This window comes from Canis lupus, chromosome 23 (genome assembly GCF_003254725.2).
Source record: "Canis lupus dingo isolate Sandy chromosome 23, ASM325472v2, whole genome shotgun sequence".
Taxonomy (NCBI): Eukaryota; Metazoa; Chordata; class Mammalia; order Carnivora; family Canidae; genus Canis; species Canis lupus.
Genome location: NC_064265.1, coordinates 34286260 through 34311802, shown reverse-complemented (window position 1 = coordinate 34311802; position 25543 = coordinate 34286260). Strand labels below are relative to the sequence as shown.

Sequence of the window (25543 nt, the reverse complement as noted above, 5' to 3'; positions counted from 1 at the left end):
CCTGATGATTACATAGGCAGGCATGTCTTGCTGGCTGTTCACCACAGCCCTAGTACAACTTTGCCTCTGTCTGCTCAGTCTTCCTCCTTGTCCCCATTTTTTTTAAACAGCAAAAGAGGAACCAAAATGGGAATGTGTTAGAAAGACAACCACTGCTTTAAACATAGTTAATTCTAGCTATTTCTGATGTCAGAGCCTCTCAAATTTCAATGAGCATACAAATTACTTGAGGATCTCGTTAGAATGCAGATTCTGATTCAATAACTGGGACAGCATGGAGATTCTGCATTTCTAACAAGCTCCCGGTAATACCCAACGCACTGGTCCTTGAGTAGCAAAGGCCTACTGTTTAGACGTATAGCCATGTACTAACATCAAGAGGAGGGCGTCTGGGGCCAGGGGCAGAAGCCATGTGAGATTTTTGTGATGCTTCATGGTCTCTGCCACAGTGGGACAATACCAGTGGAGGCATAGAAGGAATGAGAGGGCATGAGGTCTTCAGTTTGGGGTTGATGTCTTGGCAGCAAAACTGTACTTTTATATACTTTCATAAATCTAGTCTTTGCTTGGGTGTGATTCCCAAGGGGGAAAAGTCCAGACTGAGAAACAGAAATCTCTATGTGACCAGTATGTGTCCTGGAATTTTACCAGTTTTAAATTGATGTATGTACATACTTAGGCCAGTCTTAGGAAACAGTACAATTGCATCTGTTAGGAATACAGCCAACTTCCAGTAACAGAAAATCCAGTAACAGTGGGGTTGATTGGTTTCACATAATGGGAAGTCTGAATCCTTGAGTAGTGTGGCATTACCTCTGACTTCTTTTTCTATATGCCTCCAGAATGTGGTTCTCAACCCTGGCCAGACCACCTGGGGAGTTTTAAAAGTTCTGATGCCCAGATGACTGCCTAGACCAATTAAATCAAAATTTCCAGGATTAGGACCTGGGCATCAGTATTTACAAAATCTGTCCTCATGCCTGTAATGACCGAGAATCTCTGCTCTTGGCCTTGCTGCCACACGGCTTCCTCTAGTACTTTTTCATCATGGTTTTAACAATCTCAGCCTCTGGCATTAGTTTAGTGCCTGACAATGTTACTACCAGCATGTGATTGTTTGGCCTCTCCAGCATGGTTCCTAGATAGCTGCTACAGCCCCACTTGCTCACTGCATCTGCATTCTAGGCAGGAAGAAGGGAAGAGGGCAAAGACAGGGCCCAGACTTCCACTCACATCTCATGGCTGGAACGGTGCCATGTGGCTTCTTTTGCTAGGACAAAAGTGGCTGGAAAAGTGACTATTTGAGCTTTTCCAGCCTCTGTAGCAGAAGCAGGCAAGAGCAAAGAGGGTGGGGAATGCTATGAGGTAACAGAACTTGTGTAGGTCTTTCAAAATGTTTATTTTCAATGCAAACATAAAAACTACAAGTCCCTTACAGAAGATGAAGAAAAGTAGAATAGAAGAAAGTAAACTTACCCAAGTCTCAGCACTTAAAGACCAGGACTGTTTATAGTTTGATGCGTTTCCTTACAGATTCTTGTCTGTTTCCCTCATGATTCAGGTCATAGTGTATTTACAATAATCAATTTTACCCTTTCTTGTAACATGAAATGATAAGAATTTCTCCAACTGTTAATGACGATTTCTTAAGCACAATTTTATTTTCTCCATTATATTTCATTATGCTGGCATGCTATAGTTTAACTTCTCTCTGCTGTTAGGATCGTTTTTGTCCCTTTTCTGGCTTTATAGAATTAAAAACAACAACCCTGCACTGAACTTCTTTGCACCTTCAGCCTTTTGTTTCCTTTGTTCTATGTATATCTTTTTTTTTTTTAATTTTTGATGGGGGAGGGGAAAAGGTAAAAAAAGTTGGTGTTTGCTTCAAAATGCTTTCCCAAACAGTGACGATTCATTTTTATTCACATCATTGTGGATGAACACTGTACTTCAGGCTTTCATGACAGTTTGAATTCAAGATAATGTGTGTAATATGTGTTTTTCTGAAATCCACCACATTCATTTGCACCTATGAGGTATGTTCCTTGTGCTCTTTTTCTCAGATGAATGGTATTGGCATTTTGGTTTCAAGAACAAATAAAAAAATCACAAATACAAATACAAATACCTGTATTTGATTTGGGTCTGGACTAATTTACTAAGGAAACATTCAGCAATAACAGTTTCAAATATTTAAAGACTTAGTGAAACTGCAATGAATTGAGGGACTGTTGGTTCTAAGAACTAGGCAACCATGGGGACTGAGGGAAGAATTTTAAGTCTAGATACCACGTTCAGAGCCAAATGTCAATAATCTCCTCTTCATTTTTGCAATTATCTATAAATAAAGTAGAAGGAGAGGATAATTAGAATTATCTGAATAATGTTAAATAATAAGTACACACAGAAGAGGGAAATTTTTTTTTTCCACTAAGTTTGCCACTCATTCCACTTCAATAAAATCCTTGTAAGGAGAATAACAATTTAAGGCAGAAGACTATATTGCTGCTCTTCAGAACTTCTTAAGAGCAAAAGAATGTAATCTTAGTTCTGGTTAACTTCCCTGGTTTAAACTTAATGGTTTATTTGAAAATGGGTTATTTTGTAACCTGGACCTCTATGTTATACCTTCAAAAGCCAAAGAGAGAAGTAAATCATATAGAAAGTCAGAAACTTCACCAATACATCTAGACAGACATTTGCTGGTGGTTTTTGGTATCTAAACCCCCCCCCCCCCCATCACACACATGCCCTTTTTGTAGGCACAGCCCTGGCAGGAATGGGAACCTGCGTAGTACACAGGATTTTTTTTTTTTTTAACAAATTCTCCAAGTGGGGAACTTATTCTTTCCATGTGGATTGAATCCTGATTTTTTGAAGTCAAGACTTTATTTTTGTTCAGCTTTCTTCTATCACTTTCCATAGTATTCCTTGGACATGCACAGATATGTGTCTGGAATGATAGCATTATCAAGTTTCTTTTCACATTCTCCGTACCCCAGTCTTCCACCGATGATTCCCTTGGCAGGACCACAGCCAGGCTGACTTTCTCTCAGCAGATTCCCAAGAATGGAACTACTGGGTCCCAGGGAATGAGCCAGGTAGTCTTGCTGTGTGTTGCCATAGAGGCTGTGAGGGTCATCCCGACACCAGCTCTCCAAGAGCCTTCATCAGGTTCTCTCCGTTCTATGGGCTGTGCCCCTCTGCAGCCAGATGGGAGTCTGTCTGCATGACAGCTACTGGTGGGAGGGCTGTACCAGTCCTCACAAGAAGATGGTCACGTGCACTCACCACTGACATTCAAAATATCTCTACTCATATTCTGACCCCTCACTCCCACCCCTCAACATGTTTGCTTGCAGAGGGGCATTTTTGTTTTTCTCTCTCTAAATTATGATTTAACTCCTAAGACTTGGGCAAACACTCCCAGTATCATAAGGGGCTGGCTGGGCAGCCTGTGCCCTGTTAAGGTAGTTTATTCACCCTTCAGCCTCACTCCATCATCCTTTCCAGAGCCATTGCCATGGCAACTGTCCTCCTTCGGCCATTAAGTATGGGTGGCAAAGTCCTACATGCTTAACATGTTTGATATTTCATCTTTCAAAAAATTCTTTGGGGAAATTCAAGTTGGCTTGTTGAATTAAAACAAATAAGCTTTTTAGAGTCAATGAGGACTAAGGGCGGCAGCTTTGATAACAGGGAAAGATTGGAGTGGCCAAAAACCTCAGACCAGCCACATCCAGCTCTACTTGACACAACAGGGGAACAGGAAGTCTCTATAAGGTTAGTGGAGACTGACTCAGACTCCAGTGTTGGGGACTTCAACCTAAGATTAGTGCTGAGATGGCGTTCCTTGGCCCAAACCCAACCTCAAGGACCTCTGAGTGGCTTCAGCTGCCACCACTGAAGGATTTCATCTGCAGACAGGGCACTTTGGGGACCCTGGGGTTTACCTGCCCTTTGGATGGCATCATACCACAGTCTTTTCTGGTTCAGAAGCCCTTAAAGCACACACACATCTCATAGCACACTAAGAGCTTTCTGAGGTGAATGTGACAGCTCGGAAGGGATCAGTTAGCCTGGTGTTCTCCATTCCCACCAATTGTCCACCATTTACAATAAATTTTCTCTTGTTTGACATTATTTTAAACATGAGAATTAAACATTGAATTTACAGTATATTGTTTTAGGTACTATGCTTCTTGGATTCATAGGCAGATACCTTTTTCTTTAGATTCCTTCCTTCCTTCCTTCCTTCCTTCCTTCCTTCCTTCCTTCCTTCCTTCCTTCCTTCCTTCCTTCCTTCTTCCTTCCTATGTATGTATGTAGTTTGCCTATTTAGTGAGATTCACATTGGCATAGTAGAAAGAGAATGAGATGTGGAGCCAGACAAACCTTGGTTGGAATCCATCCCCAACCAGAAGCAACCACTTTAAAAATAACTTTGGATTCAGTTTTATTATTCTAAACAATTGGCATATATCTTTGGGCATAAATATTTATGATTATTTCCTTAGGGGAATTTCAAAAAAGAGAGATTGCTCCATTAAAGAACAAATATTTTTAGCTTTCTTTTACATTACATAAAAAATTATCTTTACATTCCTCCAAAAATCTAAGTTGACAGAACAAAATATGATGTTTTCTATGAAGGGAGTTGTATGTTTCTTGTCTCCACACAGGACCTAGCTCCCCCTGAAAGGCTCTCTATGGAAGAAGTCTGTTTTCTTCCAGCAACCCCTATGATAGCGGTGGCTAAGAGATTTCATCTTCTTTGGTCATTAGGTAGTAGTTGCTTTTATTATTGAGTATTGTGGTGGTATGCACACTAAAACACATCACTGTCAGAACTTTTTTTTTTTTGGTACCTAATTAAATACTTTAGTGGCATTTTGTCTCCATGATACAGTATCTTGCACTCAATATTAAACCAAAAGGAAACTGTTTATCTTCAACATTTAATACTTTTTAATATTCGCTTCATATTAATTTGAGCTATTATAAAGAGAATAATCTCTTTCTTTTTAACCTGTGGATTGGTAGGTATAAAAAATCAGCTTGGCTTCAGCTTGAGGAATGAAATAGTTCAAAAGCAGTTCTGAGGCACCTGCAATGCCTAAGATTTGAAAAATCCAAGAAATTATGGTTCCTGCTGAGGATCCTGAAATATAACTGGATATTTGAGTGTGTGTATCTGTGAGTGTGCATTTGTGTGTGTGTATGTGTGTGTGTGTGTGTGGTTGCTGACGTATGTCTGCAAGATTTGCGCTGCTCACTTTGAAAGGTCGTAGATTGGAGGTTAGTGGAGTGAGATCAAGATTGTTGGAGGATTAGGGATGAAATCAGTAACACCCTAAATGCAGTACTGATGATCACAAGAAGTTAATAAAAAAGTAATGTGAATTATTGTGATTGATCCTTCAAGTTCACATAAGCTGGTTGCCCGTGGAGTCAGGACAAGAATTTCAAGTTTCTGATTCTGAGTCCAGTGTTCTCACCAGTGGAAAGCGTCAGCGTGAGATGCCAGGTCTTTTGGAAAAAACTGTGCCTATTGCTGTGTTTGACCCTGTGTAATGTCCTGTGGAGGCAGGGCAAGGTTGCATATTACTCTAGAAAAAGCTACAAGAATTGGCCACCCCATGGAGACATTGATTAAATTTCCTTTCTTTTGGACATCAAGGTGGTGACAGAGGAATACTCAGTAGTCATCAGCTTGAGATCCCCCAGGTGATTTTTATGGATAATGGCGGTGAGTCATATTTTGAGCACATATGCTATGATTTGATTCATTTATGTCTTTGCATGGGAGTCTTCAAAATGCCCCTAATCTTAAGAAATCTAATTTAAATGACTCAAAAGTCTATAACTGAGGATAGTTTTCTACTAGCCGTTTTTGTAATCCCATTTGTTTAAAATTGAATGTAAAGTTTTTGCCATTTTTAGGTTTAATTATCCATTTTCTGTGAGAACTAGAGTAATCTCTCAGATCCTTCCTCTCTGTACTATAAATACTATGCTATTAGAAAGGTTGAGGTTGTGCCTCTGAAGCTTGTTTCGACATCAGGCAACCAAAGGGGTAATAAATGAGGCAAAGCAATGAATTTGCCCAATTTCTAAGGATTCTGGGTCCATTGTGTGTACAACAAATTTCTATATTTTGGCTGTGGGACCCAGGCTTGGCTAAGCTAAATACCACTGCTCTGGTTGTATGAAGATGTTTAGGAGTGGTTATGTGACTCAAAGAACCCAATAAGTTTTATCAGGATTTTTTTTTTCTCCTACAGTTATCAGGAAAGAGATACTTCCTTTTGGCAAGGTACCCTAGCTGAAAGATGGCATATGCCTAGAACTATGAGCAGCCATCATTATTATCCTGTGGGGACATCCTGCCTGGGAAGGAAACCAACCGAGAGGAAAGCAGAACTGAGGTGCGGACAGAAAAAAGTAGAATCTCAGTCATATCTCTTGATACAGCTATGCCTGAAGCCAATACCCCAATACTTAGGGATGTCCCACTTCCCTAAGTCAATTCCCTGTTTGTCTTAAAGTTATGCAAGTTGAGTGTTCGTCACTTAAATAGGTCCTTTACTTGCATTATTTCATTATGCTTATTATCCCCACTCTGTAGAAACTGAGACTCAGAAAAATTAAATACTTTGCTCAAGCTAACACAGCTGGGAAGTGGTGGCCTGAATTTGAGATTGGGCTGTTCTGACTCTATAGCTCATGTTTTTCCTTAGCTTGATTCATCCTCGGTGAGTACAGCTAATGAAGCCGGTGAAGCCAGACCTTGACAGCCTTAAGAAGACAGGCGTTGGCTCATGGGCAGGCCAATGACATTAAACGCTTCAGGCTGGTACACTGAGGGTCAGACAGGCTAAACATGGTCCTTGGATCCCATGCCCCATGCCTGGCTGCTCTGGAAATCCCCTTTGATTCAGGCTTCCCACCTTGTAGGAACTAAGTGGGTGGGATCAGATCTCCTTGGCCTCCCGGCAACCAGGCTACTGCCGAGTAGACAGATGCTGCAAGCAGAAACATTCCAGATGATGCCCTCAGCTTTGAGGTGCTAAGACCCCCCCCTCTATGTCTTGAAGCTTAGGACAAAAGAGCAGGAGCTGTTCAAATGTGAGATAATAGTAATTTTAATATTTAGTTCACAAAACATGCAGGTCAATAGTCAATGCATATACAATAGGATAGAGAAACAACAACAAAAATTAACGAAGCACAATCTAACTACATGGAGGCTTGCAAACAATGAAGTGCTGGTTAGAGAGTGTGCTAATTAAAAACCCAGCTGAGCCATACCTCAGTGCCTCAGATCTGACCAGGGACTTTCTGGTGGTAGGAAAGAGAGCTCCTTGTGTCCATGGCCTTCAAGTCAGATTGTGAGAACTTTTACAGTCTCCATGTCCTGGATTGCTCTGTTTTATCTTCCCCCATTCCTGCTTTTTCTTTTTTTTCCCTTTTTTTTCTTCTTCTTGAATTATCTATTCCTCCTTTGTCCCATCTGAGACAATGAGTTCCATGAATACCCTTATCTGATATAGCCTAGAACCATTGCTGTCTCAGTAAGAAGGGTCTCTCTGAATTTGTTTTGGCTGTTGCTGAATAAAATTCTTCTCAGTTTAATGGGCTGTGATCTGGTTTTTCCCAGACAAACTGTCCAAGCTGAAGACCCCTATGAATAGTCCCCCATCTTCCTGGAGGCCACTTTCATACGTGCTATTGGTGTAAGGACTTTTTTCCCCAAATAATAACCTGATGGTGAGATTCCCGCAGTGTCAATGCTGCTCTCTGATTAGATAGTTTTGAGAGACTGCCCTTATTTTAGTTCTCAGGAGACCTATTCTGGCTCTGGTACTGAGATGGAATTCTGGTGGCCTGGAAGGAGTTTAGCCCTTCTGCAGTGTGATGTGAACACGGGGAAGGTGTGTGGCTGCCAAGAGCTTTCAGTTCTTGAACATCCAATGGTCCAACCACGGTAGGTGAATTTAGTGAAGGGAAGAGCTCTCCAAGTAACAAAGCTGGCCACAGTGTCAGGTAAGTGCTACTGTCAACTGACAGTGACCTCTAGCCATGCAAGTGTGCACCGGGGGTCACGTGATATAACATTATATTTAGGCTCATCACTTTGTTGTTGCTGTTTTTTGAAAGAACTGGTTTCAACTCATTCTCTAGGTTTCATCATTTGGTTTTTGCTGTATTTATCATGTATAGTCACAGTCCTGGAGAGCTCAAAGGGAAACAATTAGGATCAGGGAACATTTCATGGAATTTGAACTGAAGTGTGTTTTTACAAAGTCAATATAGACAATATCAAAGCTATTATTTTTTCATTTTCTCCTATTCGTGTGCAGGGGTGAAGCTAATTCAGAGACAGTGTGTCATTTCACTAATCTATTATTTATTTTAACTACATTTAGGATATCAAATATATTCAGATTACCCACAAATATCCTCTTCTCATTCTTGTAGGGATACTTTCTGGCCCGTGACAGAAAGAGGACCTGCAATGGAGAGCCCAGGAGACCCCTGGGGCGTCTTGCTGGAATTAGCAGAGGCCAACAAAAGCAGAAAGCTTTCCTTAAAATGAAATCGCTTCAGTCCAGGTAATGTCAAGATCACAGTGTAAGAAAACTCAGATAATGAGCTGGAGACATTACAAATATCTTTCCCTATCAGCTCTACTTCAATCAGTGTTTATTAGTAGCCAAGTAGGCTGGGGAGGTTAAAATCAAATAGTAGGAAATGATGTCTTTTGATGGACTCTCCTTTTTTACTTTCAGAATTGTTCTGGGGGATGAGTTGGGAAATAGATCATCGATGAGCTATTGTCTGATAGGAATTCAAACCACATTTTATCATCAGATTAGAAAGGTTAAATTAAAAAAAAAAAACCAGAGGATTGGAAACTGTGAACTGTAGCATCTAATTCATATCTGATAACTCAGCTGTTTTTGTGATGGAACATTAGAAACACAGAGACAGTGGCCCAGACCATCTGGCCTCCTTCCGGATGAAATCAAGGTTTTTCTTACTTTCAACTGTGAGTCAAAAGCAATAAGGAGTCGAGGTAAAATTTCCTTGTTTTTCAAGTGAGCTCTAATTGGGGGGTTCTTCTGCCCATGCTGAGGTGCCTTGGAATGCTACACATAGTCGTACTTGGAGGGATGAGATTGCATCTCGTCCTCTGTGCGGGCACCCCCATCGTATATCTTCTTGTTTTTGCTGCTGGGCCCAAAGCCAGTGCTGGCCTTGAAGCCTCCTGGCTTGTAGGCGACATTGTGGCCTGAGGCATGATAAGACACGGCTTTGTAGCTGAGAGAAAAAGAAACATTCCATGACCACAGATGTATTTGGTAAGAAGGCAACCCCCTCCATTTACCCTGGGATGTCTCCTTTTTAGCACTGAAAGTCCAGCGTCCCAGTAAACCCTTAGTCCTGGGCAAACTGAGATGGTTGGTCACCTGAGGCTTTGAGACACTGGTTTTTCTGATCCTGCACTGGAGCAGAATTTCTTGCCTTGTATTACAACTGATGATTAGCAACTAGTGAGTTCCCTCTGTTAATCAATTAAAATGAAGCTGAACCCAAAACAATGTCCATTCATATCTGATAACTCAGCTGCTATCTAATTTATATCTGGTAACTCAGCTGTTTTTGTGATGGAACATTAGAAACACAGAGACAGTGGCCCAGACCATCTGGCCTCCTTACTGGTGAAATCAAGGTTTTTCTTACTTTCAACTGTGAGTCAAAAGCAATAAGGAGTCAAGGTAAAATTTCCTTGTTTTTCAAGTGAGCTCTAATGCGGGGGTGGGGGTGGGTGGGTGTTCCTCTGCCCATGCTGAGGTACCTACGAGAGCACTATGAGGTACTATGAGAACATAGTTATGCCAAAAAAAAAAAAAATTCACAGAATTTGTGAGCTGGAAGGTACATACACAGAGCCCATCTCCTCTAACCTGCTCAGTTTATGGATGAGCTAATAGAGGCCCAGAGAAGGGAAATGACTTGCTGGATCAGGATTGGGATTTAGGTCTCCCACCTGCAGGTCCATTTAGGGAGCTATAGTGGGGTTTCTCTGCAGTAGTACTTTGGCATTTTGGAACAGATTCTTTTTTGTTGTGAGGGTCTCTCCTGTGCATTGTGGAAGGTTTAGCAGCATCCCTGGCCCCCACCCACTAGATCCCAGTATCACTTCCCTCCCTGCCCCCACTGCCCCAACCACCCAAAGCTGCAGCAGTCAAGAGCCTTCAGTTGTCAAATATCTCCTGGTGGGCAGACCTGCTTGCAGGTGAGAACCACTGAGTTACAGAATCCTGAAGTCAGAGGGAACCTAGGGGAATATTTTTCTCCTCAAACATGATCATTTCTAAATCTGCTCAGCTAAGATGTTCCTATTCTGTTCTTTAGGTTCCCCCAAAAAGAGAAGGTCCAGGATCCTTTAGTTAATAAATTCTTCCATAAACCTAGACTGATCATTCTGGCTGCAAATTATACTTTAAAATGGACTCGGATGAAATGTCTGATTGCACTGGGATGGGGAGACTCACTTGCTTTCTTCAGGAACCAGGCCCCGGCAGGCGATGCACATCATCACACCCCCAATTAGTGTGAGGCCTCCGGCGACCCAGCCCACGAACAGAGCTGAACCAAAGGTGTACCTGAGAGGGGAAATGAGGCTGTGAATGTGGGCAACTCAACTCTCCAGGCTCCACCCACGGCACTTAGCCACACCCATCCTCTCTGTCCACTCTTTTGGGTTCCACACCCATTCCCACCGGTACCGTTGAGCACACACTCCTTGGGGTCACAGGAAACTGAATGAGGTGCCCTAGAGAAGAGAATTGGGACTGAAACTAGTCAGCAAAACAGCAGAGGGATTCTCAGGCCCCTAGCATCACTCAGGCATGGAATTAATTATAAGTCTCTAATCTCAGAGAAACATCTCTGGAAATCCACCTTCCTCCCTACCGGCATTGGGGAGTGTCTTAAAGATTTGGCAAGAGGAATTTGAGAGATGTGGAATCAGTCTGGAGTTATTATTTCTGAAGGAATTTGGCCCTTTGAGTTCTTCCTGTGGGCCAATAAGCTTTCATCTTATGTAATTCAAGTACCCTGGTAGGCATCCATGCAGGTAGGAGCATTATCTTCAGAAAGAACTAATGTGAAGTGACCATTCATTCTTTCATTCATTGTTTACACATTTGTTCAACATGTATTTATTGAGCTCCTACTATGTGCCCAACACTGCCCTGACACTGGGACACAAGGGTGAACAAGACAGACACAGACCCTACTTTCCTGATGCTTCTGTTTCAGCCCACAGTGGAATCTGAACCTGTGATCATCGGACTCCAAAGCTGGTGCCCTTCCCCTAAGATGTATGCCTCCGTGGGACTCGTTACTTCGAGCAAGACTGCCTGAGAACAAAGTGTCCAGAGAATAACATAATTCTGATTCCAAATGGACTTTTGTGGATGGTGGAGAACATGACCAAAAACTGATAGAATATCAGTGGGTGTTTCCGTGTTAGCTGGTAACTTTCCCTTCATCTCCAAGAGCCCCGCAGAAAAGGAGAGCTCAGCACAGTGGATACCTGCCCTTAGAGGCTTTCCCCTTGTGCTCATCAAGGAGCGTGGGGCTGTTTGTGGAACACCATGAATCACTGGTATGTTAAAAGTCACAAACTAAGAACACTATACCAGTAATTGAAAGACAGAAACATGTGTGCAGACCTATGCAACCTAGGAAAATAAGATACTTTAGATGTGCTTAAAAAGTGCACACATTTTGGTAGGATCAAAGTCAGTGATATAAGCCTGATGACCAGTGTAATGTACAGGGCAAAGCTAGCACACTGAGCTCAGGGCTTGAAAAAGTTCTGGGAGGGCAGCCTGGGTGGCTCAGTGGTTTAGTGCTGCCTTCAGCCCAGGGTGTGATCCTGGAGACCCGGGATCGAGTCCCATGTCGAGCTACCTGCATGGAACCTGCTTCTCCCTCTGTCTGCGTCTCTGCCTCTCTCTCTCTCTCTCTCTCTCTCTCTCTCTGTGTGTCTCTCATGAATAAATAAATGAAATCTTTATTTTATTTTATTTTTAAGATTTATTTATTTATTTATTCATGATAGATATAGAGAAAGAGAGAGGCAGAGACGCAGGCAGAGGGGGAAGCAGGCTCCATGCCTGGAGCCCGACGTGGGATTCGATCCTGGAACTCCAGGATCGTGCCCTGGGCCAAAGGCAGGCACCATACCGCTGAGCCACCCAGCGATCCCCTAAATGAAATATTTTAAAAAAGAAAAAGTTCTGGGAGAAAATTTATCTATAGGCTATCTTTATTTCCTTGGACTAGGAAAAGATAAGACATTTGATTTGAGGGCTGTTGGCTTGGGGTGAAGAACCCCATCCCACTCTCTTGGTCCTCCCCAGTGTGGCTAGGGGTTTAACAGCTGACCTCATCCTGGGGCTCCTCCTGAGCGGTCCCTGGGTGAATCTTCTGGGGGGGGAGTCCTGGCCCTTCTGCCCTGGCACAGAACCCCTGTCCTTGATACTCCTCTACATGGTTGAGTGACTGCATAATGTTAATGACAACAATCACTACCATTTATTGAGCCCTTACTGACATTGTGATGGACACTTTTACCACAATTCTATTTAGCTCTTCCATCAGCTCCATTTGGTGGGATTTATCACTCCCATTTTATAGATGAGGAGAGTGAGGCTCAGAGAGGCTAAGGAGCTTTTTCAAAGACCCAGGAAGGAACTGCTGGAATTCAAATACAGATCCCTTTGCCTCCAGAGGCCTCATTGTTAGTCATTAAGCTAATACTATCTTCTGTGCATGGGGAATGAGGTCCCCTCCTTTTACTTAGATCCTTTTGGTCAAAGTTAGCAAACCTAAATACCTAACTGGGACAGCTATGAAATTTAAATGAGTGAAGTGGGCTGGGTATGAGAAAATATTTCACTCTCTTAATTCTATTATATGGGGAAAAAGCCCCACAAGCATAATGATAAATGACCTCAGATTTGGGACATTTGAGTGGTTGGGGCTGTGATGAACTAGAGAGGGTGAGTCCTTGTATCTGTGTCAGCTAGAGACTGTTGCCATAGAGGGCCCATTACTGTCAGATTGGATTTTTTTTTCTTTTTTTACAAGAAGCTGGAAAAACAGATTGTGTACATAGGTGTGCGCACATGCACATGTGTAGTGTGAAATATCCTTGTAGCAAACACTAATGATGTTCCTCCCAGGTTCCCTAGGTTCCTTTACCCATTTCTTCTTCAGCTCCTGAGGTCTTTGCTTTGCCTGCAGTCTCCACATCTCCCCTGGAACTTCTGCTTTGGTATAGCTACTGGAGCCATTTTGCCTGGTGCACAGAAGCTGACTGGTGCTAAAGTGTGAAAGTTTGGAGTCAAGTCATCTCTGAGGTGTGCTTCATGCCCCACAGCTCCCCAGGATTGGGCTGAGTCCCAGCCTTCATTGCACCTGCTTCTCTATCCTGGGTGCCCCACCCCCTTCCCAGTCTCCCCTTCCGTAATAAATCACTTGCACAAGGAGTCTTGGATCTGTTCCTGAGTAATCCAACCTATGACACTTCCTATTTTTAAAAGTTGATGATTAATTCAAGATATAAAATGAAATGTTTAGGCTAATATAAAACACTTCGCAAGCTGTGTATAACCTGAAGGCAGGCAGTTTGTAGCTCAGGTTCTCAGTATCGCAATAGCAGAGGAGGGGATACCAGAAAGTGCCTTCAATTGACTGCCAAGAAATATCTTTCTTGGCAGCTGTGCTGTTCTGTGTGATTTCTGGGTAGAGAGGATGAGAAGACAGAAAGAAAGGAAAAACTGCTGCCCATCCATGGAGGAAGACATTCAGGAGGTCTCTCAGAATCCTATAGTCTTGATCTAAGGACTGAAGTTAGCTGTTCAAGGGACAGGGTAGTTTCTAGGGAGATGATGTGGGATAATGATGCAGGGCATTAGTGCTGGGTGCCAATGGGATGGGTGACTCCTCTGGGCAGGGACAGTGATACTAAGCATCCAGATACTCCAGATAAGATAGCTCTTCTGAGTAGGCTGACCAACCATCCTGATTTGCCTATGAAGCAAGAGTTTCCCAGGATATGGGACTGTCAGTGCTAAAACTGGTAAAGTCCCAAGAGAAGCAAAATGAGTTGGCCAGCATACTTCTAAGTTACCCTAGTAACCAAGAGACCATGGGAACATCACAAAGGAGGATGAGGGGAGATGATGGGAATCACTTCCTTTCATTCTTGAAACAAAGCAAGAACATGGATGGGGACTGGAGTCCCAGGGAGCCAGAGAGTAACGGATTCATTGCATCCTCACCCCCTTTTGTATCCCTCGATGGTGTGGCTGGAGAAATACCAAGTGTATCCACTCCAGAGATGTTGGGTCACTTAGATATTATATTTAGATCATTCACAGAACAAGATTTTTCTTCTTCAAAAACTCACTGCTGTTTCTTACAAATATGTCCTTTTGAAATGGCTAAATGAATATGGATGTTAGAATTGCTCTTCAATCATTTAAAAGTTCTACTCTCCTTCAGATACCAAATTATAGTGTGGTTTCATCTCCCTCAGTTAGACCAAAACCTCCATGAGGATGGGGACTTAGTCTTATTCCAAGTACTCAGAACATTTCCAGACCCACCGCAGGTTCTCCATACATTTGTAGAATGAATGCATGTATGAATGAGAGGAAGAAGCAGTTATACAAGGAAGAAACATAACATCACTCTTCTCACATATATTGCACCTTGCTCAATTCCACTCAACCTTTCACCTATCCCTAGCCAGGGTCCCATCATGGCCTGGAGATGCAGGTTGATGCTCATTTACATGCCTGGCCTAATAGTGCCTGTTTCACTGCCTCCACAATGGGGCCTGTGTAAGCGTGTTAGATAAATACTGTGAACTGTCGCTGTATTTCAATGCAAATGTCAGCTCAGCCTCAAGTCATAGTACCAAGGATATTTCACTGAAATGAAGTTTATGAATTTACGGATCATTGTTGATTTATGATATGGCATGGTTGCCTCTGATAAATTTTTGCTATTTCAGGCACTGACAGTCACATTAGGCATATGTGTTTAATAGGATTTTTACAACAATATTCACTACAGAATACTAAGATTAGATTAGGAGGTTACCTGGTCTGAACGGTCTGCACCATCCCACCCAGGCCAGTGTACATGTTAGCTGTAGACATCCAGAAGTTAGTAACCAGCATGTTGGCAAATACAGATACTCCAACGATTGCACAGAGACCTGTTGGTCAAGAACAAGAAAGCTCCATAGTCAACTTTAAAGGGATCACGATGTTTGAGGCAATGTGTGCTTAAATGAGTTTAGATGAGCAAGCTGAAGAATATTCCCTTTCTTTTTTTTTTTTTTTAAGATTTTATTTATTTATTCATGAGAAACACAGAGAGGAGAGAGAGAGAGGCAGAGACATAGGCAGAGGGAGAAGTAGGCTCCGTGCAGGGAGCCTGACGTGGGACTCGATCCCGGGTCCCCAGGATCACGCCCTGGGCCGAAGGCAGTGCTAAACTGCTGAGCCACTGGGGCTGCCTGAATATTCCTTTTCTATAACAGAATGGCTAATCCAAGCACTGATTATTGAATTCCCACTATGTGCTAGACATTATGTTAAGTGCTTAGACTCTCTTATCTTTCTAATTGTGGAAGGATTTGTATGTGTGCAGAAAGAGATTTTCCAGCATCTTGGGACAAGGGATTAATAATACAAATATTTTGGGCCTGGTCCTTTGATGGTGTCAAGTGCTCTTCCCTTAAAATCATTTTCTAGAGTCTTACCAAAATAATGCCTTTAGAGACTGAGTCACATGACTACCTTAGGATTGAGAATCTCTTCTAATAAAGTGGTGTGGCAGCTGAGGGGGACCTTAACACTCATGGTAATTTTGTAGAGCACAATTGGGCCCTAATCTCAGATCTTGAATCCTAGTGTATAAAGCTCTGATCCATGTTCAAACTATGCTCAGTAGGGAGAAGCCATATTTTCTTTGCCAGAATGATTTTGCTTTGACATTCCCACAAGCACATTTGAGAGAGGGAACCCGGGCTCCTTGTTTACCTGAGATGATGAACATGATCCCAGAGGTCAGTGTCATGTTGGCTTTGGCGGAGTCCTCCATGCTGCCAATGCGGATGCACTTCAGGGCAAAGATGGATACTAGGAGGCCGATGGCACCCAGAACAATGCCCACGATCATCAGGGCTCGCACTGCCTGCAGCATGGCTGTGGGACAATGGACAAGACACAGGCTGACAGATAAGACCATCTCCACATGACTGATTAAGTTTTGGTTTAATGAAATAAAGCAACCATAATCAACCAGAACCAAATTGCTGAGAAATAGCAAGTCCATAAACTATGAACCTTGTCACTGCTAGGGGATGTGGAATTGTGAGAAATGCAAAACCACCATGTATAATCCTCTGATTGTTGAAGGACCTGCACACAGTTGTCTGTAGAATAAGAAAATTGTGGTGCTGGGACAGCCAATGAAATTTAGCTATTTCATTTCCTCATATTAAAGCTTGATAATCTGAGGTCTAGGTAGAGGAAATGGCTTGACAAAGGAGACATGAAAAATTATTGATAGAACTTACAGTAAAACTGTGTGGCTTTGACTTCTAACCCAAACATCTTTCTCCTCCAGTCTTTTCATATAGGCTTAATGCTTCATATCATTGTGTCCACTTTAGGAAAACCCAGTATTCATTTATAGCATGTGATGGAGCAAGGTTACTAGGGGATATAAGAAGGACACCATATTTTTGCCTCTTTCCAAAGGGACTACTAGGGTCAGGGTGAGCTGTAGGTTTTGGGTGTGTATAAAAGGACTGCTAGATCAATCAGAGGCCTTTCAACACAATCAGTTTATCAGCTGTTCCTATCTCAGGAAGCAATGGAGACTGTAGGTCCAGCTAGGACTCTCCAGCCATGACCTCCCTTCCAGATATATCCAAAGTGGTTTTAGTGTATCCTTAATATGCAGTGACTCATTTCAACACTTTTTCTAAGCCCCTATGACTATTGCACAGGGATCACAGTAATTAATAGGTTAAACATGGTCTTTGCACTCATGGATCATGGGCCAAAGTAGGAAAAGACAGTCATTAAACATGCCCATAATGCATTTTTCAAAAGAAAGGCAAATGAATCCTTGGTGTTCTCCAGAGGGAAAGACCCCAAGCATGGGTATCTCTGGTAGAGAAGAACTGAAGAATTATGTGAAGTAAAGCAGAAAGCTCTGTCCTACCCTAGTTATCATGGCCAATTGCTACTTTTTGACTGAAAACTATTAGTGGCTTTTCAGGCGTGAGAAAATTTAATCCACAGAAAAAAACCCCTGCAATGTAGGTGATATGATTACCTCCATTTTATAGTTGAAGAAACTGAGAGAAGTTAAGGATCTTGCCCAAGGACACATATCAAGTGACAAGTAAGAGCCAGGGGTCAAACCTAGAACTATCTCAAAATGGGGTTACTTTTTCCATTACAGTACATTGCTGAGGTACCTAATCCTGGAAAAAACAAGCTGCCATCAATGTAAGGGGATCTGTAAGCACCTAAGAGAATGTATCCTTCAAACTTGGAGACTCAGCCATGAAATACCATCCTTTAAAATGGATGCTAAAAATGTATAAAGACATATTCTCTAAATATCATCTCAGGAATAGCCTGTCCCAGGAGATTATTTCTAAATGTGACTCTCAAGACAAGGAATCTCCTGGGAGGAATTTCTCTCTAATCTCTTCAGGAAGATTTCCATCTCAAATATGGCCAATATCACTGGAGCTGCCAGCTTATTCACTCTAAGGTGTGTGTCACAAAGCAACTAGTCATGATGGAAGAATTGGCAATCAATGAAGCATATTGAAAAAGGAGCAGTAGATCATGCAGACCTCATTTAAGAGCCTTCTGTGTTGTCTGAGAAATGGAGGCCCTGGCAACTCTCTCCCTGTGTGGAGATGATGGTATCCAGCCACTCTAGTTCTATGCCACTTGATTCCAATTCTCTTCTCCCTGAAGAAACTTCTCTAGTGAAAAAAGAATTCTACATGCAGCCATCATCAGTCTTGGTCTTACTGCAACTATATTGGCAGGGTTAATATGTTGGCTTATGGTGTGGATCAATCTTCCATTCTTTCCTGGGAGAATTGAACTGATTAACATTGATATGTTGGGTTGCAGTTAAGTTCTCACGCTAGAGCCATGGTGTCCCCATTAGAGTGAAGAGAACTCAGGAAGGCCTTGGAGTGGCCCTTGGATCCACTCCTAATATAGGAGGGCTCTGGAGGGTCACCTACATTCCCTAAAGCTTTGCCCAGTGGCTTTGCTGGCCCTACAGGATACAGGGAGCAAACACTCTGTTCAGTCTCTTATTAACAAATGCAAGTGTACAACATCTAGTTGTATATTCATTTACATTTTTGTGTTTACATCCAGCACATTTTGGCATATGCTCATAATCATATGTTACATAACCATACAACTCATCCATGAAGTCAGTCATTCATTCGTCAATACTTTAAAGCTCAAATTCTCTGCAAAACCCTTTGTCAGATGCTGTAGGAGGTATAAAGTTTCATGAAAAATAATCACTGCCTTCAAGGAGTTTACAACCTGAGAAGATCATATTTCTACTGGAAATTCTGAACCTCAAATTTCTTTTCACTTTGGGAGTACTTGGCTAAGTAATAATAGAACCACTTTCTCATAGTTGCTCATGATGTGGTTTTAATTCTCTTTAACACATATAATTACACTACAAGCCTGGTTCAGGACTGCTATGGAAAGGACATTTGTGGGGCAGTCCCAGACTTCAGGAAATATCCTCCAGGCTATACTAATATGTATGTTACTATCAGAAAACTGGACATATGGGAAAAGGAAGGAACTTGACTTTCTCTCTATCTTGTCCCCATGGGCCTCTTGCGAACTTCAAATCCACCCAGAAGCCCACTGGAGGTTTTAAACATTGCTCTCATTCTGACATTTTAAGCCTTAAGCTATTTAGAGAACAAAATCATTTATCCCTTTTGAGAAGCACCTGGCAAGGCATCTGGTTAAAACAACCAAAAACCAATCAACCAGCCAACCAAACAAACAAAAACCAAATAAACAATATTAATTAAGCAGGATAAAGGATGTCCCTTCCTCATTATACAAAAACATTACATTTCTCCTGGACTCTTGGCGAGGATGGGGTTATTGACTTTTCTGACTGAGTAGTTTTAATGTTTATTCCTGAAAACATATCACCAGGTGGCTGTGGCTGAGGCACATGGTCTTGCCTGACATTGCTGGATTAGAAAGGCTGTGGGCAGTTGCTGCTGCTGTGCCATGGCAGCCCCTGGGTATGGGAGCCCCTGCCAGCCTATCTTAGTCAGCCTTCGCCTCAGGCTCTCAGAGGCCTTCTTGCCTCTGCTGGGTCAGGTTTGCATGACAAGGCCCATTTTTTCCTGCTCTTTCTTGATCTCTGGATTTCTGATAAACACTGGCACCTACTTGGAACCAGGGGTCCACCTTCACCCTGAGTAGCTTTTTATTTCTTAGAATCTGTTTCTAGCTTACTCCTGCCCCTTTCTTTTAGCCTGTGGTTGGAAAAGACACAATACTGTTTTATATCTTGTGGGACCACTGTCCAAGTCCCAACCCTGAGCCTGGATGGATGGATCAAAGTCTTCCTTGCTCTGGAGATTCCTTGAGGGGTTCTTTTGAGAGTGGGAGCTATGATGGGGGCAAGTTCCAGGAAGTGGGAGGAAATATTATCCACCACTCATTGCCAGAAACTCCCTATGTCTAGTAATGACCATGGAGATACATGGAGGTGATCTCAACTTCCTTTCCAGCTGGAAGATTCTATCATATGGATTTCTAATCCTTCATAGATGGGTATCCAGAGAAACTGCTCCCAAAGGAAGTAGGTTTCTCTTTTAGCCACTTTGTCCCTTATTTGCTATTCCAAGCAAGAGGCGTATAGGCTTATCAGCTGATAACAGGTGAGTCAACGGCTTTTTAGACTGATTCCCCCCACCAAAGGTGTGACTACCGCATTCTTTCCAATGAACAATGAGGCATTATCGGGCTTGGAAGGGTGGGCAGGATTCAGGGCTGGCAGAAGCAAACAGAAAAAAGGGGAACTCCGTGTTCCCTCCCTATTGCAAAATAGCGAATTCCCCCAAAGCAGCTATGCACTGACAGGCAAGGTGCCTTTGGATCTGGTTCCCACCCCTGGTTATACCTTAGCATCTCCTGGGGGAACTGTAAAGAAATGTTAGATTTTGCCTCCACCCTTAGAGATTTTCATTTAATTGTTTAATAACATAAAATTTCAAGGAATAATCTGGGAAAACTGCCCTCAAGAGGGCTCAGGAGGAGGTACTTAGAGTGACTCCACTCTTAGAGATTTTCATTTAATTGTTTAATAACATAAAATTTCAAGGAATAATCTGAGAAAACTGCCCTCAAGAGGGCTCAGGAGGAGGTACTTAGAGTGACGTGTTGAGAGGAAAGAGTTCCCAGTGGCTGACATCCCTGAGCTAGCTGGGGTGCGGGGATGGGACTTACGAGACAAGGGCCTGGACTTGGGGCTTTGTTGGTGGGGTTAGAGAGGACCCATACCTCAAGGTACAGTGTGACTTCAGATTGGAGGCAGGGAGGGCTGATGGAAAAGCGTGATGGGGTCAGTTTCTTCCACCAGACATTGGGAAAAGACAAAAGCTGGTCTCACAAGATCATGAACATTGGATTTAATGTGAAACACTTAGCCACTAGTAAGGGAAAATAAACCAGCTGGCTCCTTTAGAAAAGATGCTGAAAAGCAATTTCATATTTTTTCCTTTATGGTTTTTTGTTTTAGATTTTGTAGAATTGTTTTCTGGGTTAAATATCATTTTGTTAAAACTCCCCATTTCCATGTATGTAAATATGATCGACAGGTTGATGGGAAACCCCTAGCTCTCCAGGAGCTGTTGTTTTTTCACATTGCAATCAAAAGGGGCAATGTGGCCAGTTGTATTAAAAAAGAAAAAGCAAGACCCTCAGTGCCTGCAAAGAGGTTGGAAACCAATGATGTGTCCAGAACACAGGTGGAATGGCGGATTGAAAGGAGAAAAAAGAGGGCCCTAAATAATCCTTACCTTGGGTATTTGGATTCATAAAAGATGCTTGATTTTGGAGAGGAAAAAAACCCTGGAGGATCAAATTTCCTGTTTGGGAGCTTTGGATGGTGTAGACAGGGCAGTAATGATTTATTGACAAGAGTCAGATCTTGTAAATGGGTTGCCGAGAATTTTCATACAGATACCTTATTGAGGCGCATTTCACAGATGGGGAAAGCAAGGTCAAGAGGTATAGCTAGCCAAGCTATGCTTTTGGTCCCAACTCACTTGCCTCTAACCGTTAACAGGGCCTTGCCATGGCACCAAATTCAATCCAAATATTTGCAAACACGTTAGAAAAAAAATATTACTTGGGGTGCCTGCATGGCTCAGTCCGTTGGGTGTCTGACTTTTGATTTTGGCTCAGGTCATGATCTCGATCTGCTTGGGATGCTCTCCCTCTCCCTCTGCCCTTCCCTCTGCTCTTTCTTTATCTCAAATAGACAAATAAATAAATCTTAAAAAAATTACTTGACTATGATGTCATCATGGGACCAGGGACATGGTCTTTGCCAGATCTTTGCCTCTTCTCCACTCTGTTCATTAATTGCCCTTCCCCTCCCCCAACTCCACTGTCTCTAGGTTAGGGGAAAGGGAATGACATACAAGTCATCCACTTTTTAAACTTGGTACTCTGAATTGTTCATTGTGATGATATGGCTATAAATGGGTCAAGGTACTTGTACCTTCTACTTTTATTGTGCTCAAGTGCAGACAAATCTCTTCAATTCTAAAGGCGGCCCCTTCTAGCTGGAATGCAGAAGCAGGGACTAGAGCACCAGGAGGAGAAGACACAGACCTGGAAGCTTTATGGCCTCATGTTCGTTTCTCTCTTTTGCCATCTTCTGTCCATGGGAGCTGGGGCACCTACTTTGTCTCCCTCTCTGAACCTCAGTTTCCACTTTTGTAAACAAAGCTAATACATATTTCCCTGTATTGCTGTGAAGATTAAACTGGAATGTCTATGTGCAGTTCAATAAATGGTAGCTGTTTTTATTTTTGGGCACTGTCCTTGGAGGACTGCATGCTGCATTAACTGTTTGGAAGACAATGAGAGGAAATCTTGGACTATTCATTGTACAGAGCTGGTCGTATACAGGTAAACAGTCCTGCTACTACCACCATTTACGTCATTAATCCATCTGTAGGTTACATAATACAGCTAGTTGAATGGAATTAAATTATTCTATGGCTGTAAGTTCCAACTAAATGTGATACATTTTTATCTGATGAATGAAAGGTTATGTGAGATTTTGCAAGAAAAGAGCTTATCCTTAGGAAGAATTGAATAATTGGTAGTGATATTATGATTGTTAACAGAAGTATTACAATGATATCTGCTTCATGCTTTTATAGTACTTTAAAGCTTATTTCTCTGCTGGCGGGTGGTACTCCCCTGAGTTCTAGGTCAAAATGAAACCCTCTGCAATCTTCCATTTCTGTTTTTAGGCATTTCACCTCGATCCTCTGCTTCAAGTCTCTCTTCCCTACGTCCCTTGACATGCTCAAGAAGATGCTCTCAGCAGTGGTTCTTTCCTTTTTTTTTTTTTTTTTTTAAAGATTTTATTTATTTATTCATGAGAGACATAGAGAGAGAGGCAGAGACATAGACAGAGGGAGAAGCCGGCTCCAGGCAGGGAGCCTGATGTGGGACTCGATCCTGGGACTCCAGGATCATGCCCTGAGCTGAAGGCAGATGCTCAACCGCTGAGCCACCCACGCGTTCCTCAGCAGTTGTTCCTGATGGCCAAGTCTCTGCTAGGTGCTAGGTCCTGGGTGGTTAATGTGTGACCCCTTTCTGCTTCCTCAGGAGCCCCACAAATATCCACCAGCCACCCACTGGCCCCTTCTCTGGCTGCTCCATCTTCTCATATGTCTGCCTTTAGTTTTGGAGTGTATTTTTAGCCTTTTCTTTCTGGAAATCATCCCACCCATCCCTTACTTTAGTCAGTCAAATCTTTTATTTATTTTATTTTATTTTTGAGAGAAAGAGAGTATGCCTATGGGAGGCAGAGAGAGGCAGAGGGAGAGAGAGAATCTTAAGCAGGCTCCACCCCCAGTGGGGAGCCCAACACCAGGCTCCTGATCTCACCACCCCGAAATCATGACCTGAGCCAAAATTAAGAGTCAGATACTTAACTGACTGAGCTGCCCAGGTGCCCCAAGTCAGCCAAATCTTAAGTCACCAAACAAATATTTGCATTTTGGGATGCCAATTTACACTGTAGTCACTTTTGCTGCACAAGGCCTGGCTATTCTTAAATCTGCACTGTTCTCCATAGCCTTACATTATCAGTGATTTAAAGTATCTCCTTTTTGGCAATTCAAGTCCAAGAAATGTCTTTCCTGGATTTTGGTGGAATCCTATTCCCCTGACCCAGACAGGCAGGACTGGGATATGCCTCTGTGATGACTGCCTGAAACTTTTCAGCTTTTCAAACTTGTGAGCAGTGTAATGAGGGTGGGTATGTTCAATGCTATCAGAGCGCTCTGGGTTTGGCACAGAGATCCATGGGATCCTATTCAATTTAGGGATGTGAAGAGGCCTCACAGAGGAGGTCATATTTGAGCTGGACCTTGCACATGAGAAGATTTGTGGAGATGGCAGTGAGGTGGTGGAGGGGGCATTGGGCACTGGGGGCAATGGGTATCCAGGACCAAGCTCAGGGTATAGGAAATGGACAGGGAGAAGCATAGGCTGGGGACAGAGGAATACTGAAAGATAAACCAGGCAAGGTGAGGGATATAGGAGGGCGTGGGTATCAGGTGTCATGTCTCCACCTAATTAAGCTGTGAGTGGGGGAACCATGAGGGGGTTTGAGTTTTAAAATATCTAAGGAGGGGCAGTCTGGGTGGCTCAGTGGTTCAGCACCTGCCTTCAGCCCAGGGCCTGATCCTGGAGACCCGGGATCAAGTCCCACGTCGGGCTCCCTGCATGGAGCCTGCTTCTCCCTCTGCCTGTGTCTTTGCTTCTCTCTCTCTGTGTCTCTCATGAATAAATAAATAAAATATTAAAAAAAATATCTAAGGAGATGAGAGCTGAGAACTAGGAGTTGGTGACTGAAAGATTCTACTCGACCTTCTGCCACAGTCCAAGGAGTCAATACTCTAAAGAGATGAAGGATGAAAACCAGACCGAGAAAGCCTAAGAGTGAGAGGCGGTAGTAAAATTAGTTCTTTTAATTTGGTTGTCAGTGACCCACGGAGGGACAGAACTTGACAATGATCAGAATCAGGAGACCTTCTAAGAAAGGAGAATATAAGCCTAATTGAGGAAGGGAGATGAAAGAGGCAAGAAGGACAGGGGCTGATCAGCAGTTTTGACCAGAGAGGACGGCATGGGGGCCCATGTGTGGAAAGAGACAGGATGAGCCAGAGACTGGTAATGCATGGTGGGGCCCTGGGTATGACGTCATGGGCTGTTATCCCTTAATTTCGAATATGAGGTCAATCTTTTCCCTTCATTTAATAGTTAAAATGTAGTGCAGCAAGCAGCTCCACACTCCACGCTTGCACCTCCGGCCTTCTGACCACTCCCTCACCCCAGAACCCCTCCTCGCTGGCTGTCTTCCCTGAGGCCAGGTCCCAGCCGCCTTGTTTCTCTAAGCAGCGTCTCAGTCAGCGATCCTGCAGGGCCTGCAATACAAGTGGCTTCCAAAAAATACAGTAAATACCCCGATTCTACTCTGTCACCCATCTTCTACTTCTTCCCCAAAAATGAAGATATATTAGTTGAATTACTTTCCATAATTCAATTTCAAGTACAAGGCTCTTAACAGTGCTGTGCACATTTATTTCCATCTTCTATTCACAAGGTGCTTGTTTCAGAGTGGCAAACCCAACACTATTCCCTTCCTCACCAAACTCAATATCTTGGCCACTCCTTGGAGCCACTAATAAGACTGGCCTTTTGTTTTCTTTTTTGCCCACCCTTGTTCTTTAAATACAAGTAGCTCCCGTAATATCTAGAATGCAAAGTTTGTATATGTATGTTTGAAATAATCTGCGTTAAAAGCAGGAGCTTGGGCAGCCCGGGTGGCTCAGCGGCTTAGCGCTGCCTTCAGCCCAGGGTGTGACCCTGGAGACCCAGACCCAGGATCGAGTCCCACATGGGGCTCCCTGCTAGGAGCCTGCTTCTCCCTCTGCCTGTGTCTCTGCCTCTCTTTCTCTCTGTGTCTCTCATGAATAAATAAATAAAGTCTTAAAAAAAATAAAAAAAGCAGGGGCTTAACCTACTTCATCTTCAGGGGTGCAAAGATGTCAGAGTTATAATTATATTTATATTATGAGATTATTATAAATTAT

General features: G+C 42.8%; 1 protein-coding gene and 1 pseudogene across 2 annotated transcripts in view; both read right to left on the bottom strand.

Annotated features, from left to right (window-relative positions):
• Window positions 1-2361: 2361 nt before the first annotated feature.
• LOC112661045 (cysteine-rich PDZ-binding protein-like) lies at window positions 2362-3525 on the bottom strand (annotated as a pseudogene).
• A 3602-nt stretch (window positions 3526-7127) lies between these two features.
• CLDN18 (claudin 18) overlaps window positions 7128-25543 on the bottom strand; it is a 29495-nt gene continuing 11079 nt past the window's right edge. For both annotated transcript variants that reach the window (XM_025448989.3, XM_025448988.3), the window contains exons 2-5: window positions 16140-16304; window positions 15193-15310; window positions 10563-10673; window positions 7128-9324 (exon numbers count right to left, since the gene is read on the bottom strand). In XM_025448989.3, the coding sequence (XP_025304774.1) occupies window positions 9153-9324; window positions 10563-10673; window positions 15193-15310; window positions 16140-16304 (566 nt within the window). In that variant the 3' untranslated portion in view covers window positions 7128-9152. The remainder of the gene's footprint in view (window positions 9325-10562; window positions 10674-15192; window positions 15311-16139; window positions 16305-25543) is intronic.